Source organism: Leucoraja erinacea, chromosome 5, assembly GCF_028641065.1.
Source record: "Leucoraja erinacea ecotype New England chromosome 5, Leri_hhj_1, whole genome shotgun sequence".
NCBI lineage: Eukaryota > Metazoa > Chordata > Chondrichthyes > Rajiformes > Rajidae > Leucoraja > Leucoraja erinaceus.
Window position 1 is genome coordinate 21,043,122 of NC_073381.1, and position 21,588 is coordinate 21,064,709.

Genomic DNA, 21,588 nt, shown 5'->3' on the forward strand with positions numbered 1-21,588 from the left:
ACGGGTTATTGATTGGGGATGATCAGCCATGATCACAATGAATGCCGGTGCTGGCTCGAAGGGCCGAATTGCCTCCTCCTGCACCTATATTCTATGTTTCTATGTTTCAAGGGAAGTCAAGAACCAGAGGACATAGGTTTAAGGTGAGAGGGGAAAGATTTAATAGGTACCTGAGAGGCAACTTTTTTACCACTGAGTATGGTGGGTAAATGGAATTAGCTGCCAGAGGAGATAGTTGAGGCAGATACTATATCAACATTTAAAAATTATTTGTACAGGTATATCAATAGGAAAGGACTAAAGGGAGATGGGCCAAACATGGGCACGCGAGACTAATTTAGATGGGGCACCTTGGTTCGCATGGCAAGTTGGAACAAAGGACTATGACTCAATGACTCTTGAAGCTTTGTTGGTAGCATGCAACAAGAAAGAAGCAGCAGGTCCTTTCACTTTCTAGCTTCCATTTTAACAACAACATTTTAAAGCTTTCACAGCAGTGACCATGTTCACGATTCATGCTTGGAATTGGGTGGTAATCACTCTTTATTGCAAATTTATTCCTCTCATCCTTACAGGGCACTTAACTTTAAGGAAAGAAGGCAATGCAGCAAACATGCACTTTCTGGATAATCTTGGTGATCTAGATAATCTCTGAAATATATGCTTGATCCTTCCGTAAATCCTTGTCATTATGATGTCAGTACATAATTAAACTCATCGCTGTGTAATTTAGCCGTTCTGCAAAATATCAGATGTGCAAATGTGAGCCTAAATGTAACATGGCATAATCTTCATTACGTGGTTTCCTCCCACATCCCAAGGATGTGCGGGTTGGAAGGTTAAACGGCGGCAGTAAATTGCCCCTGGTACATGGGTGAGTGGGAATATCCGGGATAGGAGTTGATGACAGTGTAGGGAGAATTAAAAAAATAGAATAAATGTGATGTGCGAAGTGTCTCAGAAGAGCTTTGAGTTGGAAGAGAATACCGAGAAGGGCAGGAGGTGGATTTATAAACAAAATCATGAACCTTCAATTTGATAGCAAAAGGATTTTAATATAAGAGCAGGGAGGTTCTACTGAGGTTGTACAGGGCCTTGGTGAGACCACACCTGGAGTATTGCGTACAGTTTTGGTCTCCTAATCTGAGGAAAGACATTCTTGTCATAGACGGAGTACAGAGAAGGTTCACCAGACTGATTCCTGGGATGGCAGGACTTTCATATGAAGAAAGACTGGATAGACTAAAATTTAGAAGATTGAGGGGGGACCTTATAGAAACTTACAATTTTTTTAAGGGGTTGGACAGGTTAGATGCAGGAAGATTATCCCTGATGTTGGGGAAGTCCAGAACAAGGGGGTCACAGTTTAAGGATAAGAGGGAAGTCTTTTAGGACCGAGATGAGAAAATCATTTTTTACGCAGAGAGTGGTGAATCTGTGGAATTCTCTGCCACAGAAGGTAGTTGAGGCCACAGATCATTGGCTATATTTAAGAGGGAGTTATATGTGGCCCTTGTGGCTAAAGGGATCAGAGGGTATGGAGAGAAGGCAGGTATGGGATACTGAGTTGGATGATCAGCCATGATCATATTGAATGGCGGTGCAGGCTCGAAGGGCCGAATGACCTACTCCTGCACCTATTTTCTGTGTTTCTATGTTTCTATGTTAAGGCAAAGCTAAATTGGGAGTCAGAGTGGTCCTGAGATGATGTGTGAACAGGACTTGGTGTACTTTAAGCCATGATGAGCGGGGTTGTTGACAAATTCAAGCTTTTAATCAGTGGGTGGGTGACGAGGGCTTCTGTTTAATGTCTTATACGAATGATGACACCGAGCAGCGAGGCCTACATTAGTTTCACTCGATTGTTTAAGGCAGGACTTGGACCCTGAGCCTTCTGATTCCATTGGTTCTTGTCGTATGGTTACATCAAAAGGCGTCACATTTTGATTTAAAGCTTTTTATTTGAATTTCACAGCAATTTGCATACATACAATGATAACAGACAGTGACAGTCAAGGCATAATTGTGCAACAGTATGTAAGCGACCCTCAAAGCCCTTACCCTTACCCACCTTCAACCCACCCGAATCAGGTCGGAACCAAACGGGGACAAACAACACTCACGTACATACACATCCACATAAAAATATGGCAAGATAAACAAAACAAAAAGTTCAAAAAAATAAAAAAATAAAAACAAGGGGTCACTAATAACAGTAAATAAATAAGTAAGTAATTAAATAAATAAGTGTGGGGAGGGGGTGGTTAAGGGGCGAGCAGCTGCAGTAGAGCAGAACAATGGTGGAGAGCACTCAGTCCTCTTCCGAGTCCAGGGACAAGTTGAGAGAGTTAACAAGTTCCATGTATCTAGGAATGTCTTGGTAGAGCCTTTGAGAGAGAACCTAAGTTTTTCAAGCTTTAAATTGTAAAGCACCTCCTTAATCCAGCGGGTATGTGGCGGGGGACAGGTGAGCCTCCAGTTAAGCAAGATCAGTCTCCGGGCTAACAAGGTTGTAAAAGCTAGAACCCGTTTCATTGCAACGGAGAGGTTGGTGTTGGGAGGGGTACCGAAAATGGCTGACAGTGGGTTTGGAGGAATAGTCTGGCCGTAGGCCCTGCTTATCAAGTCGAAAGCACTCCTCCAAAAGGCTGCTAGCTTAGGGCAAGACCAGAACATATGGCTATGGTTGGCAGGAGATTGATTACATCTGTTGCAGGTGTCCCTAACAGCGGGGTAAATTCTAGATAATCTTGCATTTGTGTAGTGGACTTTGTGAAGGACTTTGCATTGGATTAGGCCATGACGGGCACATATGGAGGAAGAATGGGTCAAGTCCAAGGCAGAGTCCCATTGCTGGTCTGTTAGTTTCGTATTCAGCTCACCCTCCCACGCAGCTTTTAATGAGGTATGAGGATTTCAATATAACCGAACCTAACAAGTTATACAAAACAGAGGTGCATATCTTCCGGTTGGGATCTAGAGCTAAGATGGTATCGGTCAGGGTTTCAGGGGGGGCGATGGGGGAATGTCTTCTTCACAAAATCCCTAATCTGGAAAAAACGAAAAAGGTTTGGGAGGCTATAGTTGGACGAGAGCTCCGCAAAAGGCGAAAAGATACCATCCTTGTATAGGTTTTTGATACTACTGATACCGTTGCTATGCCAGGTTTTGAATACGTGGCCTGTAATTGAAGGTTTAAAGATGTGGTTTTTAAGCAGTGGGGTCAAGATGAAAGGGCCTTGTAAACCGAAGTTTTTCCTGAGTTGACTCCATATCTTGAGCGAGAGGGACGCAATTGGGCCTGCACCCACAGATGTTATAGGAACGGGGAGTTGGGAGCATAGGACAGACCGCAATGGGAGATGTGAACTCGCCTTTTCCATGTGTACCCAGGTCGGTAGGTGGTCGCAATCATCATTCATCCAGTACAGGATTTTTTGCAAGTTAGCTGCCCAATAGTATCGCCTAAAGTCAGGAAGTGCCAAACCGCTGTCACTCTTAGGAGACTGCAGTATCGCCTTTCGGATTCTAGACGGTTTGCTACCCCATAAAAATTTAGATATTGTCCTTTCTAATTTATCAAAAAAAGATTTAGTGATAAGTATAGGGACGTGCTGGAAAAGATACAGGAATTTGGGCAGGACAACCATCTTGACCAGATTTATCCGGCCCACGAGGGATAGCGGTAAAACTGACCAGCGGTCAAAATCTCTTTCAGCTTTCTGAACCAGAGGCAGAAAGTTTGTGCGGAACATATCAGATAAGGGTGTTGTGATAAAGACGCCGAGGTAGCGAAACCCGTCCTCTGCCCATTTGAATGAGGTTAAAGAGCGAGGGAGCTGCTTAGCCAATGAGTTAATTGGTAATAGCTCACTCTTTTGGTAGTTAAGTTTATAACCAGAATACGCGCCAAACTGTTCTAAAATATTCGTAATCACAGGGAGAGAGCTGACTGGGTTCGAGATGTACAGGAGCAGGTCATCCGCATACAATGATGACTTTATGAGTTGTGTCGAACCGTGTAATACCTTTAAAGCCCTTCTCTGAGCGTAACCAGACCGCCATGGGTTCTATCGCGACAGCAAACAGAAGTGGTGATAACGGGCAACCCTGTCTGGTACCTCTCTGAAGGGGGAAGTGGGGCGACAGTGTGTCGTTTGTTTGTACTGAGGCCACCGGGGACGAGTATAATAGACTGACCCAAAGAATAAAACTGTTACCGAGGCCAAACCTGTCCATCGCCTCATATAGGTACTTCCACTCAACCCTGTCGAAGGCTTTTTCGACGTCGAGGGAGACCACTATCTCCGGGGTCTCACTACTCAGTGAATGGATGATGTTAAGGAGACACCTAGTATTGTAGGAAGACTGTCAGCCTGGTATGAACTAACGAGATAATAGAGGGCATCACTCATTGAAGACGGAGCGCAAGGGCTTTAGAGAGGATTTTGAGGTCCACATTCAGGAGTGAAATTGGTCTATAGCTACTACAAAGCAGGGGATCTTTCTCCTTTTTAAGAATTAGGGAGATAGTAGCCCACGACAAGGTGGGCGGTAGGCGACGATGTAAAAACGCCTCATTGTACATATCTCTCAGGACTGGTGCGAGGAGAGCAGAGAAAGCTTTGTAATATTCTACAGTGAAGCCGTCAGGGCCAGGTGACTTTTCGCTTTGCAGCAATGTGATGGCTGCTTGGACCTCAGTGACAGTTATGGGACCACCCAAGTCTCTCGTGGCTTCATCATCAATTCGGGGAAACGTCATACTACTGAGCATGTCACCTGCAGTGGGAGGACAATCGGAAACGTATAGTTCAGCGTAGAATTTAGCAAATGCTTCATTAATTGTAAGAGGATCAGTATGAATCTCCCCTAAGCTGGATCTAATGGCTGGAATTAGCCTTGAAGTCGCCTCGGTTCTGGCCTGATGGGCCAAAAGCTTCCCAGCTTTATCCCCAGATTAAAAAAAAATGTTGCCTAGATTTAAGCAGTCGTAACTTAGCTTTATTAGTAGACGTGAGGTCAAAGTCTGTTTGTAACCTAAGGCATTCTCTATAAAGGTTAGGGTCTGGGTCAGATGCATATTTGTCATCAATGTCCTTTATTTTTTGTAACAGGTCTGCCGTTTGGGACGTCTCGGTTCTTTTCAGGTTGGAGACAAAAGAGATAAGTTGGCCCCTAATATAGGTTTTTGAAGCTTCCCAGAGTATACCTCTTTCTATGTCCGGCGAGTCATTCAGCTCAAAATATAAGGTGATTTGGGAGTGCAAGAATTGCATGTAGTGAGCCTCTGCTAATAATGAGGAGTTGAACCTCCACTGTTTAAAGGGGTTAGTTCGTTTACGAAAGTGGAGATCGAGGGAGGTTGCAGTGTGATCTGATATTACGATGCTATGATACTCGCTGGATTTGATTTTGGAGAGCAGTCTGTTATCTAAGAGAAAGAAGTCTATACGGGTATAGGTATGGTGCACGTGGGAAAAAAATGAAAATAATTTAGTCGTGGGGAATGTAAATCTCCATGGGTCTGTGAGCCCAAGTTGTCTCATACGAATGATGACACCGAGCAGCGAGGCCTACATTAGTTTCACTCGATTGTTTAAGGCAGGACTTGGACCCTGAGCCTTCTGATTCCATTGGTTCTTGTCATATGGTTGCATCAAAAGACGTCACATTTTGATCCGAGAAAGACACAAAGTGCTGGAGTAACTCAGCGGGTCAGGCAGCATCCCTGCAAAACATTGATACATGACGTTTCGGGTTTGGACCCTTCTTCAGACTGATCTATGGGTGGGGAACTTGTACACTTTGATACCTGCATCATCTGTTGCATCTGTAACACCTTGTTCCAGCACGGAGTTCCAGCACAGTGCTGGAAATACTCAACAGGTTGCTGTGAAACGAGGTAATGTTTCCGGCCTGAGACGGGATGAGTGCTCCCAAATTATCAGCATCTACAAATTATTTGGTGTTTACCATTGTTCCATCTGTTATCCATTTGTCGTGTGGTAATTAAATGAAGCTGTTAATAAAATGTTTGGCTGAAGAGTGGTGATCATAAATCCACAAGATCATTCTACAAGTCCCAGTGGTTCACTAGTGTCTATTAGGGACGGAAGTCTATCATCCCTTTCTGTGATTCCAGACCCAACAATTCAAGTGCCCTCTGAAATAAAATGGCAAGAGCATCAGCTGTACAAAACCTGAATTTCAGGAAGGTTTAAGGTTGTTGATTGCACTTTAACAGGACTTGTCAAAAACAGATTCTCCCCACATTCTCATCAACTCTCTCCAGATTCCACCACACAACAACACAGGGCAACAATGTCGATCTTCACTGTGGTGAAGGTAGTTGACTTCAGCCTCTCAAGGTCAACTAGCATTGGCAATAAGTTCTTGTAGTCAAGCACATACCCTGTCTGTGCTGAAAAGAAACCTCTAATGAAAACTGACCCTCTTTGAGTTCTAAATTACCACTGTCATCTAATGTAATCATGACAGTGTGTTGCACAGCACGCATATTCGAATTGAGGATTACCAGCACATTTGTTGACCGAAAACTAGGATGGCACGGTGGCGCAGTGGTAGCGTTGCTGCCTTACAACACCAGCAACAGAGACCCTGGTTCGATCCTGACTACTGGTGTTGTTTGAACGGAGTTTGTACATTTTGCCCGTGACCTGTGGGATTTCTCCGGGTGCTCAAGTTTCCTCCCACTTCCAAAGAAGTACAGGTTTGTAGGTTAATTGTAAACTCTAAAGTGTCCCTAGCGTGTAGGATACTGTTGGTGCACGGGGTGATTGCTGGACGGCACGGACTCGGTAAGTTGAGGGACCTGTTTCCATGGAGTATCTCTAAAGTCTAAAGTAAACTTCACACACTGACTTCACATTCTTGCAATGGATGTGTAGCAGCATTACATGTTAGCTGGGCACTGAGGAAGGATTAGTCTGAAGAAGGGTTTCGGCCCGAAACGTTGCCTATTTCCTTCGCTCCATGGATACTGCTGCACCCGCTGAGTTTCTCCAGCATTTTTGTGTACCACTGAGGAAGGATGTTGGGCTTGTACAATGTCACCCCGACACTGCGGCAACCCATAAACATAGAAACATAGAAAATAGGTGCAGGAGTAGGCCATTCGGCCCTTCGAGCCTGCACCGCCATTCAATATGATCATGGCTGATCATGATAAGAGGAGTTCAACTCCATAAGAGGAGTTCACTCTGATGCCAACAAGGATGACAAAGGGTGGCAGAAACAGCTCATTGAGAGGTGAAGCAGATTCTCCAGTCTCGCTGAAGACCACTGGGATTCAACACTGGACCAAAGGTGGCACTTAGTGTAAGTTAGTGCCAACAGCTTGTAGCTAAGCGTTAAAGCTGAACAACCTGGTTAGAGTTATTTTGCTGACTAATTCCTGTACACATCTTCACTTCCAACCATTATAGGCACGACTAAACCTTGCCACTGCCCTAGCTCCAAGGGATTTGGACAGGTGTTTGATTAACTGATTGATTGAAAGATACACCGTGAAAACCAGCCCTTAGATTCTACGCCAACCATCGATCACCCATTCACACTAGTTCTATGTTATTACACTTTCACACTCACTCCCTACACACTAGGGGGGAATTTAAAGAAGGCCAATTAACTTACAAACCTGCACATCTATGGGATACCAGAGGAAATCGCAGCATCCAGAGGAAACCCACTCGGTAACATGGAGAACGTGCAAACTCCACAGAGTGGGCATCGACCCCTGTCTCCGGTGGCGGTGCAACAGGTTCCATCAGCTTTGTTCATTGTGCCAGTGATCTATTGATGCATCTCACACTGATCCCGCCACTCTCTCAGCCTCTGAAATACCAACAGAGCCAGCGGCTGCAAGATCCAAGAGCTGATGTGTCTTCATCAATACAATGCAATACAATACAATACAATACAATACAATACAATACCATTTATTGTCATTTGAACCTCAGTGAGGCATCAAATGAAATTCAGTTTCCACAGCCATACAAAGAAAGACAATTTCCTACAGACATACACACAATTTAATTCACACAAACATCCATTACACTGTGTTTAAGAGGGATGTGTAACCATCCATTACACTGTGATGGAAGGCAAAGTATTTTCTCTCCCCTGTTCTCCATTTCTCTCCCGATATCCAAGCCCCAGGCGGGCGATGCTAAGTCCCACGGCCATTTTAGGCCATGCCGGGCGATTTACGGCCCCGCTCCCGGACTAAAAGTCACAATGTTGGAGCCCCCGGCGGGCGCTGGAATTTCCCACGGCCATGAAGCCGCGCTGGGCGATGTACAGCTCCCGCTCCGGGTCGTTCCAACCCTGCGACATCAGCACATTCTCCTTCTTCTCCAGCCACTGGCTGGGTGGCTACACGTCGCTGGGCACCTGAAAACAATATCAGCTGGGTTGAAGTTCGAAGTAAGGAGTGTACATCTTCATTCTCCGCAAGAGAGAAGGGATATGAGAGATGAGGAAGAGTCGGAATGAGAGGAGCATTATCCATGGCATGACCCTCATTGTTCTCTCTGGCAGCACCAGAAGCTCAGGCCACTTCCCGTGTTGATCAATGCAACCTCTTCCAATCTCTTAAAACGTGCAGCTATTCCTATCATCCTTCACTTTTTTTCACCGCAAACACAGGTGGATTTAGGTGAACACAGTCACATTAAAAATGCATTGACTCTTTGACCTCGTTCAGCCAATTCTACCTGGATCATTGGTGTAACCAAAAAGGAAACTTTACCTTCTACTGTAAAAACAGTTGGATTACTGAAATTGAGCCATTTTATCCTTCCCCACTAACACTTATTTGAGGCTGAAGTTAGGTCCTGACCCAAAATGTCACCTATCCATACCCTTCACAGATGCTGCCTGACCGGTTGGGTTACTTTATGTTTTACTTCACAATCCAGCATCTGCAGTTCCTTGTATCACCCTTCCCATTTTGTTGCTTTAAATATACGAGGTTCGTCACTTTAGAGATACACCATGAATTCGCCAGCGATCTATTGATCCATCTCACGCTGATCATGTTAATCTTGCACGGTCTATAGGCACGGGGGGAGTAGCGGTAGAGCTACAGCCTTACAGTGCCAGAGACCCGGATTTGATCTTGACTATGGGTGCTTGTATGTACTGAGTTTGTATGTTCTCCCCATGACCTGCGTGGGTTTTCTCTGAGATCTTCAGTTTCCTCCCACACTCCAAAGAAGAACAGGTTTGGAGGTTAATTGGCTTGGTATAAATATATATTGTCCCTAGTGTGTGTAGGATAGTGTTAATGTGCAGGGATTGCTGGTTGCTACGGACTCGGTGGGCCGAAGGGCCTGTTTCTGCTCTGTATCTCTAAACTAATTTTAGGTTTGATGACATGAAGTGGAAATTGGACAACATTCAGCCAAAGGCCAATGGGTGTAAAGAACATCTAGATAATGATCATCTTCCTAACGGAGTACAATCGACTCTCATCAACCTTCACGCTGTTGTGAGGTGGTGGAGGGCAAAGGGTATGGGGGTGATTCAACGTTGACAAGACATTTATGTAGGTAACTTCTTAAGTTCTACAGCCACAATAGCAGGTCAGAAGCTGAGTGTACTGCAGCGAATGTATCAATCACCCTTTAACTCTCCAAAGCCTTTCCACCACCTTCAAACCAGACGTTAGCTGCATGATGGAATATTCTCCACTTGCCAATACCTCTCAGAAGGCTCAGGAACTCCAGGATGAAGCAACCATTTGATTGCTAACCCATTCATCCCAAATACTCACTCACAACTACATCATCTTGCCCACATGATGCACTGCAGCAATTCTCCAGGGGCTTCTTCAATATCACCATGCTATCTTCTGGGTCTAGGAGCAAAATAAATCAAAGGACTTGTATTCAATGCTGTTGACCTGGCTAATGGGATGGTGAGCTCCACCACAACAAGCGGAGAAGGTAAATTCAAGTAACAAAGCAAAAGTTGAAATGAATAAACGGTTTCAGTAATATTGGTTGCAAAAACCCATGACCTTTATCAATGACCTACAATAAAGGAAATCTATTGTCCTACAAGGAACTGAAGATAGACACAAAGTTGCCATTGGTGTAACTCAGCTTCAGTGCCATTGGAGTAACTCAGCAGGTCAGACTGCATCTCTGGAGAAACAGGATGCATGGCGCTTAGGGTTAGAACCCTTCATCAGACTGAGATTAGAGGGGGGGGAACTGGAGGTAGGAAAGAAAAAGGAACTGCAGATGCTGCTTTACAAAGGAGTAACTAGGCAGGTATGGTAACATTTCTGAAGGACATGCATAGGCAACGTTTTGGGCTGGGACCTTTCTTCAGTCTATTATCGTGTGTGTGACTAAAACTGGAGAATGTGTTACCTCCAACATGTCCTTTGAAATGCAGTTCAGCGGCGACAGATGTCGGCTTTATTACTGATGCCCAGTTCTCCAACAAAACAAATGAAAAACATCGCCTCCAAAGCCTGTGGCTTCCAATGCCCAAAGGGACAGGCTTATGGGGACCTTCGAGTTTTCCCAGTCACACACAGTCCTGAATCGTTGCAGGCTAGTGGTTCACTTCCAAACCAGTGTCTATGGGACTGGGCGATAGATGAGAGGCATATGTTCAGGCTCCACCATGGCAGCTGGGTAATTAAATCAATCTGGAATTAAAATAAAACAGTATTAGTAATCATAACAATAAAACCACCAGACTGTTATAAAAAAGCCCATCTGGTTGACTATTATCCTTGAGGAAGGAAATCTGCTGTTCTCACCTGGTGTGGCCTGTGTCTGACCCAGCAATGTGCAATAGTTCTGGGAGTAATTAGAGAGGTGCAATAAATGGCGGCCTTTTCCAGTGATACACACATCCTGTGAGCAAATCTACACATAATATAACTCACGTCGCCAAACATCGGAACTGCCCACCCGGCAGTCGTGGAGGAAGGCATTCAGCTCAGGAGTTTCTGCTTCCATCTCATGTTGTATCACAAAGGTGACTCGCTCAGAAAGTGGGATAGGTCATAGAGTGATACAGCATGGAAACAGGCCCTTCGGCCCAATTTGCCCACACCGAACAACATGTCCCATCTAAACTGGTCCAACCAGCCTGCGTTTGGCCTATCCATGAACCTGCCCAAATGTTGTGTGATAGTATGTGTCTCAACTATGTGCTCCGAAAGCTTGTTCCATATACCCACCACCCCGTGTGAAAAAAGTTGCCCCTCAGGTTCCTATTAAACCTTTCCCCTCTCACCATAAATCTATGTCCTTTGGTTCTCGATTCCTCTATGCTGGGCAAGGTACCCTGTACGTTTACCTGATCTATTCCTCTCATGATTTTGTACACCTCTATAAGATCACCCCTCATCCTCGAGCCTCATCCTCTTGAATCCCAGCCTGCTCAACCTCTTTCCATAGCTCAGGCCCTTGTCCTGGCAACATCATCGTTAATCATCTCTGCATGTATCCTATTAATTAATGCCATTATTGTTGGCCTTGCCCATGGCACTGACTCTGGTGTAAACTTGAATCCATTATAATTAGGCCAAGTTATGAACAGCAATACATAAAATGGCAGGAAAGAAATGAACAGATTGACAGAATTTCATATATTGTATCTGCGACCACACTTCCAAAGAAGAAACAAAGGAACTGCAAATGCTGGAATCTTGAGCAAAACACAAACCACTGGAGACACCCAGTAGGGTAGGCATCAGACTGAAGAAGATTGAAGAAAATGTCACCTATCCATTCCCTCTCGAGATGCTGCCTGACCTGCTTATTCCAACACTGTGTTTTGCTCTACTTCCAAAGTACTTCATTTCCTATAAGAAATTTGAGATGTACTTAAAGGGAGACAAAATGACCTGTGGCATTACAAGAAAGTTGGTGATGGTAGGGTGGTGGGGACTGACTGAGATTATCATGTGTGTGATACGATAATCTCAGCCCTGGCAATGCAGTCCAGGCCCCCATCACTCTCTGTCTATAATACTTGCCCTCCACATCTCCATTAACCTTCCCCCCTCTCACCTGATAGTGCAAAGAGAAAATACCAGAGTGCAGAATATACTGTCCCAACATTTTATCGGAGCAGTGACAAAGAAAGTACGGATTCAAGGGCCACAACGAGGTATGTTGTGAGATCAGGACCACACCCTCAGTTCAGTAGCCTGATAACAGCAGGGAGGAAGCTATTTCTGAATCTGGTGGTATAGGCTTTCAAACTATTGTGTCCTACCCTAAGGGAGAAGAGGGAATGGCCAGGGTGTAAATGATCCTTGACGTTTGTCTGAATACCTAACACGGTCAACTTTATGTGTAGTAAGGAACTGCAGATGCTGGTTTACACCGAAGATAGACACAAAAAGCTGTAGTATGAAACTTTCGCTCCCCTCTCCCCTGACTCTCAGTCTGAAGAAGGGTCTCGACTTGAAAAGTCACCTATTCCTTTTCTCTAGGGTTGCTGCCTGACCCCCTGAGCTACTCCAGCTTTTCCCGTCAACTTTATGCGGGGTGGTGGGGACTTGAAGGCAGTGCCCAGCGAATCACGGAGGCCGGCTCCCCTTGTGGCTGAGATTGAGTCTTGGTCATACAGCATGGAAACAGGCCCTTCAGCCCAATTTACCCACACCAGCCAACATGTCCCAGCTACACTAGTCCCACCTGCCTGCGTTTGGCCCATATCCCTCTAAACCTGTCCTATCCATGTACCCGTCTAAATGTTTCCTAAACGTTGCGATAGTTAACATTCATTCACAGTGAGGCGATGCTGGCCGATGCGCCGCACGGGGCGAAAACGTTCACTTGTTTCTTCCTCCACGGAGGCTGCCTGACCTGCTGAGACTTCCCCGTGGTTTTACGTTGACACACCTGGAGGAAGACTTTCCGCGAGTGGAGCAGCGACCCAAGGTAGCGCCGCGCCGCTGGCCGGGAAAGCCGAGTCGGTTTAGAAACGAGGGGCGGGTGGGGACCCTGGGCGGGTGGGGACCCTCGTGTGCGTGGGGACCCTGGGCGGGTGGGGACCCTCGTGTGCGGTGTCTACAGGCGCATCTATCCAAGCCCCCGAATCCAACTGCGAGACCGCATCTCGTTTAAATCGTAAGCCCAGCGTTGTTACCCCGGGCTAATTCGTCAAAAGATAAAGTGCCGATGGGGAGGGGGTGGTAAAAAAAAATCAGCCCAACTTGCGAAGCCTCCTGTCTCTTGCCATTCGGTGACGGGACCTTGCAAACGCGTGATTACTGTGGAATACATTCACTATTTTTAAGTCCCGGGGTTTAAATCAACCCTCAAATCCAGGCTGGAGAGAGGGAGGGAGAGAGAGAGGAGCAGAGGTTGCGAGTATAGGGCGGCCCGGGACTTGCACCCACGAGGGAAGGGGCGGCGGGAGGGGTGGGGGGTGGGAGAGGGTTGGCGGTACTTGCGCCAGCTACAGGCTAGAGAGCGGTGCGTGCAGTTCAGAGAGAGAGAGAGAGAGGGAGAGACTATCCAGTGACCGACGCGCTCTGGCACCGCCGCCCCGCTTGAAGTTGAACACCGAGGGCACGGCGAGGCACAGACAACTTGCCCTTTGTAAAAAAAAATATTGGAAGAAAGGCGACTGGGGAATCCAGCGGCCGCCGGCGTATTGTAGTTTGAAGCGACACAGATAACAACCGCGAGGACTCGTTGCTCAGAAAGGAAAGAGCGCAACTTTGAGGGAGGCGAGATGAACACACCGGCCGCTGACAGCTAACTGGTGGAGGTGAGCGCGACTTCATGAGAGGGGCAAGTGAGCAGAGACTGGAGTGAGTGAGTGAGTGAGTGAATAACCGCCGGGCACACAGCGGCCAGAGTCACCGCACTTATTGACCCCCTACCCTCCCCACCCAACAAAACCCCCCCAAGACATTACTGCAATGAACAGATCAGGTCTGTGGAAGGCCAGCGTGGGACTGCTGTTCGTCTCTTGTGTATTCCTGGGAAGCGCCGAGGGGAATTTTGCAGAGCATCACGTCCATTCCAGCTTCATTTACCGGCGTTTGCGGAACCACGAGAGGAGGGAGATCCAGAGGGAGATTCTGTCCATCCTAGGGCTGCCTCACCGCCCGAGGCCCTTCTCGGTGGGCAAACACGGCTCGTCGGCGCCGCTCTTCATGCTGGATCTGTACAACGCCATGTCCAGCGAGCAAGAGGCGGAGCGGGGAGCGGCCAGGGGTGCCTTGCCCTACCACGCCGCGCTCACCACACAGAGCCCATCACTCGCCAGCCCGCACGACACCAACTTCCTCAACGACGCTGACATGGTCATGAGCTTCGTCAACCTAGGTAACTAGCTCCCTCCCTGCCCCGCCGCTCGAACGCGAGACCAGTGTGCGAACTCGCAGCCCGCGTTACCACTCGCGTTCCCGGCCGTGGTGGCATTGGCAACATTTGTTGTTTTCTTTCTTTCTTTCTTTCTATCTATCTATCTATCTATCTATCTGTCTGTCTGTCTGTCTGTCTGTCTGTCTGTCTGTCTGTCTGTCTGTCTGTCTGTCTGTCTGTCTCTCTGTCTGTCTGTCTCTCTGTCTCTCTGTCTGTCTCTCTGTCTGCGAGCCTATATCCACATTTATCTGTCGAGAGCTAATATTCTACTTAATTTCCCTTCAAATCTTCGCTTTCTCCGACGTGTGAGACCGTTTACTGCTGCACCTTTTCCGAAAAAGTTGTTCATTGCATTGCAAAAAGCTCCTGTCACAGAGAGGAGGACAACTTTGCAGTGACTTGTCGTGAAAACAAATAACAATAGGTTTGAATGAAGGTGGTTACTTAGCACCTGCGCCATCGGTGAACAAAACAAAAACGCTTCGGTCAGGAATAAGAACTGTCAGAGGTATTATCCTGAACGCCGGTCGTGCACATTATTTAATCTTATAATTATTGTTAACAGAAATGAGTTTCTTTGCGATGAGGTTTTCTCACCCCATTCTATAGAGCGATTGAATGATGAATGCGGTGTCAGTTACGAAAAAAAAATGCCTTCAAAGTGTTTGCAAATCGTTGATAAACATAACGCGATGTGGGGTTTAATTAAAAAAGAAACCGCGGTCAGACACTCTTCTAACTCTTCCCAACATAACGGCAAGATCCGGCGTAAAATAGAGTTGAGAAGAAAATTCTGTCAGAGATTGTCGAACTGAAGGAGAATTCTCTCCTAATGCAGGAAGTATTTGCAGGCTTATGTTTACTCGCCAGTCGTAAATTGAGTTAGTGTGTATATACTTAAACAAAAACGTATTTGTCAGTAAAAACCAATTGATGTAGTGAGGCTATGTTCCTTGTCAATGCGAGTTGTAATAATAATAACAGGGATCAGACTTCCTCAACAGATGTCAACAGATGAGGAAAGATGCATTCTATATAAACAGGGTCAGCGCTTTATTCCTTATCTCCAGGGTAGTTTTGTGAGCAAGGTCTTTGATTCTTGACAGCACCAAATCTTCAGTCCCACATCTTCGCTCGCGTTCTCAACCCAATCAAAGACAGGTCGCCGAGGATTAGCTCAGCACAAGGTTAACCCCGTACCGTACATTTTATCTTAGGGAAGAGGCGATCTAAGTAGTCCAAGAAGCACAGAATACCAGATTTAATAAGAGTCTGCTTGTACAACCACTTGGTTTCGGAACAATTCGCGCTGAAGTTAAAGGCTAACCTCATGCGGAATCCCAAATAAATGAGTATCTTCCCTTTTTAATGTGTTTCAAGGATTTGGTTTACCATAACTTGCACCATTCCGCGCAACGGTGTGTTTATTGGAGTTTGGTTGATGAAAAAAAATAAGCTTGATATAATCTTGTATTCTCTTTGAAAAGACATCTTTAGACTAGTGGCCGGCTGTGCATTGCAAATCGCAGTGTATGCTATATAAATAACTCGACAAGAAGTCGCTATTTTTCTGTGGCGATGCCTGTGCAAGTATCTTGTCCAAACAACTCACTTTAATTAGCGACTTCATTGCCACCATTTATATACAGGGAACCGTCTCGCAAGCGGAGAGCGCAACCGATACAGGTTTGTTTGGTTTCCGCTGGCATGTTTTGTGCTTTTGACTCACATGTCTACCAGCCGTTTATTTATATCCAATTTAGTGGGTTTAGAAAACACACTCTTTCATAACCTGGGCTAAAGCGTGTCATGTTGGTCTAAATTAAAACAGTTCGCAAGGTGTCTATTACCAAAAAACGCGAATAATGATTCCCCTGGAGAATTCGAGGCAATCTGCCCGTTTCAATCCCTTCTAATGATTTCCCATGAATTCGCCAACGCTGCCAGCAAAGGCGGCGGTGAAGTGAAGTTTCATTTTGTTGCCATTCTATTTCCCCCGAAGCTAAAAGAACTTTTGTACTCAACGAGTTAAGGGCCGTCTACATTCCTTAGTGTCACTCATTATAATCAGTAGCCGATTCTACAAAGACAAATCGATGAATAGCATTTACTTGTAAGAATTGATAATACCCCCTTAAGTATCAAAGCTTCTCCGGCGATTCCTAATTTTCGCTGAAATCACTGACAAGTCTGTAATTACTTGAGAGTTTTGAAATATAACATATTGCCCGGGTTACTTGAAAACCAACCTTCACGGTAACAAGGCACAAACTGGATTGACTTCCAGTTTACCAATAGCAGTATTAAGAAATTTAATTTTAAACGTGGACTTTAAATAGACTTTTGGGCGGAGTGTGGACATTCTTTGAAACTGTACGGGAGATGCATATCTGGTTTCATCACTGGAGGCGTAGAATAATGAAACACACGAAGGCTTGTTTCGGCACCAGCTGGAAAGGTAAATGGCAACAATTTAGAAAACAGGGCTGGTTCTGTAAATTGACGTGTTGCTATGATACTTGGCACCACAATTATTTACAGAATCAAACGGAACGCTCTCAATGTTGAAATAACGTCCACGCAGCTTATTCTATCCACATCATTGTTCGCGCAGTGGGAAATGCGTGCAGATTTTTAATAGTGAATGAAGCAATCCATTTATAGTAATGGAATTGACTGTTCGGTCATATCAACGTTACTTCAAAATACAAAAAGCCGCAGTAACTCAGCGGGTCAGGCAGCATCTCCAGAGAAAAGGATTGGGTGACGTTTCGGGTCGAGACCCTTCTTCAGACCCGAACTCGCGACCCGAAACGTCATCTATACCTTTTCTCCGGAGATGCTGTCTGTACCGCTGAGTTACTCCCGCGTTTTGTGTCTAGCCGGTGTAAACTAGCACCTGCAGTTCCTTCCTACATATTTATTCAAAACATTAATGGTAGGAACAGTATCACCTGCTATTAAGTACTCACGGGGACCTTTCGATAAAGAGGACCCTTTCATTCCGTTCTTTTCAAAGTATTGGCAGAAAAAACATATCTTTTCATAGATAGCTTTAGTTTTGTTGTTGCTTAGATAAAATTCGACACTGAAAAGATCTGTGTGATTATGAAATGTATGCAGCGGTGATTATGTGCTGCCTTTAACCATATAACAATTACAGCACGGAAACAGCCCACCTCGGCCCTACAAGTCCGTGCCGAACAATTATTTTCCCTTAGCCCCACCTGCCTGCACTCATACCATAACCCTCCATTCCCTTCTAATCCATATGCCTATCCAATTTATTTTTAATTTATACCAATGAACCTGCCTCCACCACTTCCACTGGAAGCTAATCCCACACCGCTACCACTCTCTGAGTAAAGAAGTTCCCCCTCATGTTACCCCTAAACTTCTGTCCCTTAACAGTAAACAGTTACTGTTTCATAACTGTGGCCGAATAGGAAGATTGCATTAAGTTACTAAAACTCGAAGGCCATGCTGAATTTTCTCTACGGTCGAACAAGCGGTAGATTGGTATCAACCTTTTCATGAAGGGAGTGCGGACATAGGGAGAGGTGAACGGTCAGCGATGTGATTTAAACATTTAGAACAACCCACATGGGAATGGACTCAGCACAAGGGCCGAATAGTTGGTCATGTAGCATTTGGCGAGGAATTCCATCAGGGTTGGGAGCCTGCTTTAAAAGTGATCGCTGATGGCCATATTTCGCTAGCGCAGGAGACTTGGAATGTAAGCGGCAGAGGTGAATGCTTGCTTCAGCAGCACCCCCGTGGAAGTGAATCATCCCGCCTCCCCCGAACCCATAATTAAGGAGTCTCATACCACATTCCTCGTAGGTCAAATGTCCGGTCACTCCTCACAGTCCCCAACCAGGAAAACTCGGATCACAGCATTTCTGTAATCCAGGGGCCATCGGCCACCACTTGCCGTCCCGCCCCCATGACCGATAGCCCGAGGCTGCCAACTCAAACTCCGAGCCCCGAGCCCCGCTCTCGGACTGATCAAAGATTCACGGCCAAGGCTCCGTGAATTTACTTCCCCGTATGGCCCACAGCAGGCTGGACAATTTTGTCCGGCTTTTGAGTGGGGATTGGAAGAGAGAGAGAGAGATATTAAAGAGCCCTTTAACAAGGCGTGAAGGTTGGTAGGTTAATTGGCCGGTGTCAATTGCCTCCTGTGTGCAGGTGAGGGTGCAATGGGGGTGTGTGGGGAGTTGATGAGAATGTAGGGAGAATAAATGGGGATTAGTGTCAATGGGTGGTTGATGGTTGGCAGTGGCCAGTGGCCAGAAACTACATTGGACGGAACTGCAGATGCTGGTTTATACCGAAGATAAACAGAAAATGCTGGAGTAACTCGGCGGGTCAGGTGGGGTCTCCGGAGAAAATAAATGGGTGACGTTACGTGTCGGAACCCTTTCTCAGACTATGTCCAGCATTTTGTGTCTATCTTCGGCCGAAGTTACAGCGTTGACTCAATGATTTGCATGCTGGATTTCCTGAGCAAAATACCTAGGCGCTGGAGAACTCAGCGGGTTCGGCAGCATCTTTGGAGAACATTGTTATTAATCAAAATAAAATGTAATGTTGGCCTTCATAACAAGAGGATTTCAGTATAGGAGTAAAGAGGTTCTTCTGCAGTTGTATAGGGCTCTGGTGAGACCACATCTGGAGTATTGTGTACAGTTTTGGTCTCCTAATTTGAGGAAGGACATCCTTGTGATTGAGGCAGTGCAGCTTAGGTTCACGAGATTCAAGGACTGGACAAGCTGGATGCAGGAAAAATGTTCCCAATGTTGGGCGAATCCAGGGCCAGGGGCCACAGTCTTAGAATAAAGGGGAGGTCATTTAAGACTGAGGTGAGAAAAAACGTTTTCACCCAGAGAGTTGTGAATTTATGGAATTCCCTGCCACAGAGGGCAGTGGAGGCCAAATCACTGGATGGATTTAAGAGAGAGTTAGATAGAGCTCTAGGGGCTAGTGGAGTCAAGGGATATGAGGAGAAGGCAGGCACGGGTTATTGATTGGGGACGATCAGCCATGATCACAATGAATGGCGGTGCTGGCTCGAAGGGCCGAAAGGCCTAGTCCTGCACCTATTTTCTATGTTTCTATGTATTCAGGATAAAACAATGTGTACAAAACCGGAACTGTGCACAATTCCTCCGATGTTCTCTGCGGTCAGCACTAACATTGGTTAGCGTTCTATTTGGCAGTGTTCCCCCCCCAAACCATAACTATACCCGGCATCCACGGCACTCTTTTGCTCCCCCCCCCCCCCCCCCCCAGGGTGATATCCCTACCCTCGTTTGAGGGGCACACTTGCCCCCCCAATGTGCAGCAGCGGAAGAAACCTAGGTTGTGGTCCTCTCCCGGAGAGGAGAACACGCACAGGCGATGTTTCGGGTGGGGACCCTTCTTCACACTGATTGTAGTGAGAGGAGAAAAAAATGGAAAGGAGACAAGTGGTGGGGGTGGTGCATTGCTCTGTTCGCTTCTCATTTCTTCTTCTTCTTCTTCTTCTTATTTGGAGTTTTACGGCAGCCGGCATCCGCAATGTTGCATTGCTGCCACCTTCTGGCTTCATTCCACAGTACTCACGTCTTTATATTAGATCCTGTTTTATAAGCCCAGAGGCCCTCAAGAAATCAAACAACAACTTTATTCCTTTTCCTTTCCCTCCACACTCTAGAATGTTCTTTACTGATATTTCTGTCAATCCAATTTTCCTAATTTCAATGATCATAAATCCTCTTTCTGTCTCATATCTCCTACATGCAACTAGGGCATGCTGAACTGTTTCTGGTTGATGGCATTCCTCACACAGCCCAGTAGGGTGTTTTCCCAATATTTTTAATGTGCTGTTCAGGTGAGTGTGTCCTATCCTCAATCTTGTTAATACTACCTGTTCCCTCCTGTTCCCCCCTCTTCTTGCTGTAATGCCCACTCTGTTTTGTAGCGAATAGAGGTGTCTCCCCTTTGTCTCCTGTTCCCAGTATTGTTGCCATTCCTGATTTATTTTCTTCCACACAATGTGTTTTCCTTCAGATTTGGATAGTTGTAAGTTTACCTCTATGTTTCTTTTTTTTACAGCCTCCTTTGCCAACCTCTCATTTCCTATGGCCCCTTCCTTACCCGCTCCCTTCCCCTGGATATCGAGGCAGGTGAAACCAGACGGCAACCTTTTACCGATAAATAACTGCACAAGAGGGAATACACTTTTTATTTCAGAAATATGTTTTTCCAATTCCCGCCCGCGATCCCCAAAAGTATCACACGTTTCTAATTCGAAGCCTTGCAACTGGGATAAATAATATTTCAAAATAATATGATTACCATAAAACAATCCATTGGGAGCCAACTGCCTGGAGAAATATATTTAGTTCCTTATCATACCACATGTAAAATGTAAACCCAGTACAAACCGAAGTATTACTTTAGTTGAGGAAACAGGTCATAAACATTGGTGAAATTGTACACCTTTTACATGAAGTGAAGGTCGAACAACCCGCACATTCTAAGATGATCGCAATGAATGGCGGTGCAGGCTCGAAGGGCCGAATGGCCTTCTCCTGCACCTATTTTCTATGGTTCTATGATGTTCGCTGGCGAAGGACGTGCATCAAAAGCAGATGCAAGGATCTTTGGACATGGGAGTGGGTGGTGGTGAGGGGCGGAGTGGGGATGGAGGCGAGGTAACCCCTGATTACCCTGCACGCTACTGTAACACAACTGTTCATCTATGGATAGCGGAGTCCATGCGTGGTTTTGTTTAAGTGCTGGAAACAGCCCAGAGAAAGAAAAGCAGCTGATGTTTCAAGTCTGGGAACCTTTATCAGAACAACGAAAGAGCAAACAGAAGGTAGTTTTAGATGGCAGAAAAGGTGGGGATGGATAGAGAGAACAAAGGGAATATCTCCATATAACAATTACAGCACAGAAACAGGCCATCTCGACCCTTCTAGTCCGTGCCGAACACGTATTCTCCCCTAGTCCCATATACCTGCGCTCAGACCATAACCGTCCATTTTTTTCCCGTCCATATAATTATCCAATTTATTTTTAAATGATAAAAACGAACCTGCCTCCACCACTTCCACTGGAAGCTCATTCCACACAGCTACCACTCTCTGAGTAAAGAAGTTCCCCCTCGTGTTACCCCTAAACGTCTGTCCCTTAATTCTCAAGTCATGTCCTCTTGTTT

The 21,588-nt window shown here is 45.8% G+C and overlaps 1 protein-coding gene and 2 long non-coding RNA genes across 3 annotated transcripts in view; 1 reads left to right on the plus strand and 2 right to left on the minus strand.

The window, feature by feature from the left end:
• Window positions 1-8,118: 8,118 nt before the first annotated feature.
• LOC129697025 (uncharacterized) lies at window positions 8,119-14,182 on the minus strand. Its single transcript, XR_008723434.1, has 3 exons — window positions 14,048-14,182; window positions 10,404-10,687; window positions 8,119-8,415 (listed from the first exon to the last, which is right to left on the minus strand). It is a non-coding gene; the product is annotated as an uncharacterized LOC129697025 (long non-coding RNA).
• bmp5 (bone morphogenetic protein 5) overlaps window positions 13,458-21,588 on the plus strand; it is a 140,738-nt gene continuing 132,607 nt past the window's right edge. The window contains exon 1 of the mRNA XM_055635220.1: window positions 13,458-14,339. Within this exon, the coding sequence (XP_055491195.1) occupies window positions 13,931-14,339 (409 nt within the window). The 5' untranslated portion in view covers window positions 13,458-13,930. The remainder of the gene's footprint in view (window positions 14,340-21,588) is intronic.
• LOC129697026 (uncharacterized) lies at window positions 15,880-18,661 on the minus strand. The gene is made up of 2 exons (XR_008723435.1): window positions 18,208-18,661; window positions 15,880-16,828 (listed from the first exon to the last, which is right to left on the minus strand). It is a non-coding gene; the product is annotated as an uncharacterized LOC129697026 (long non-coding RNA).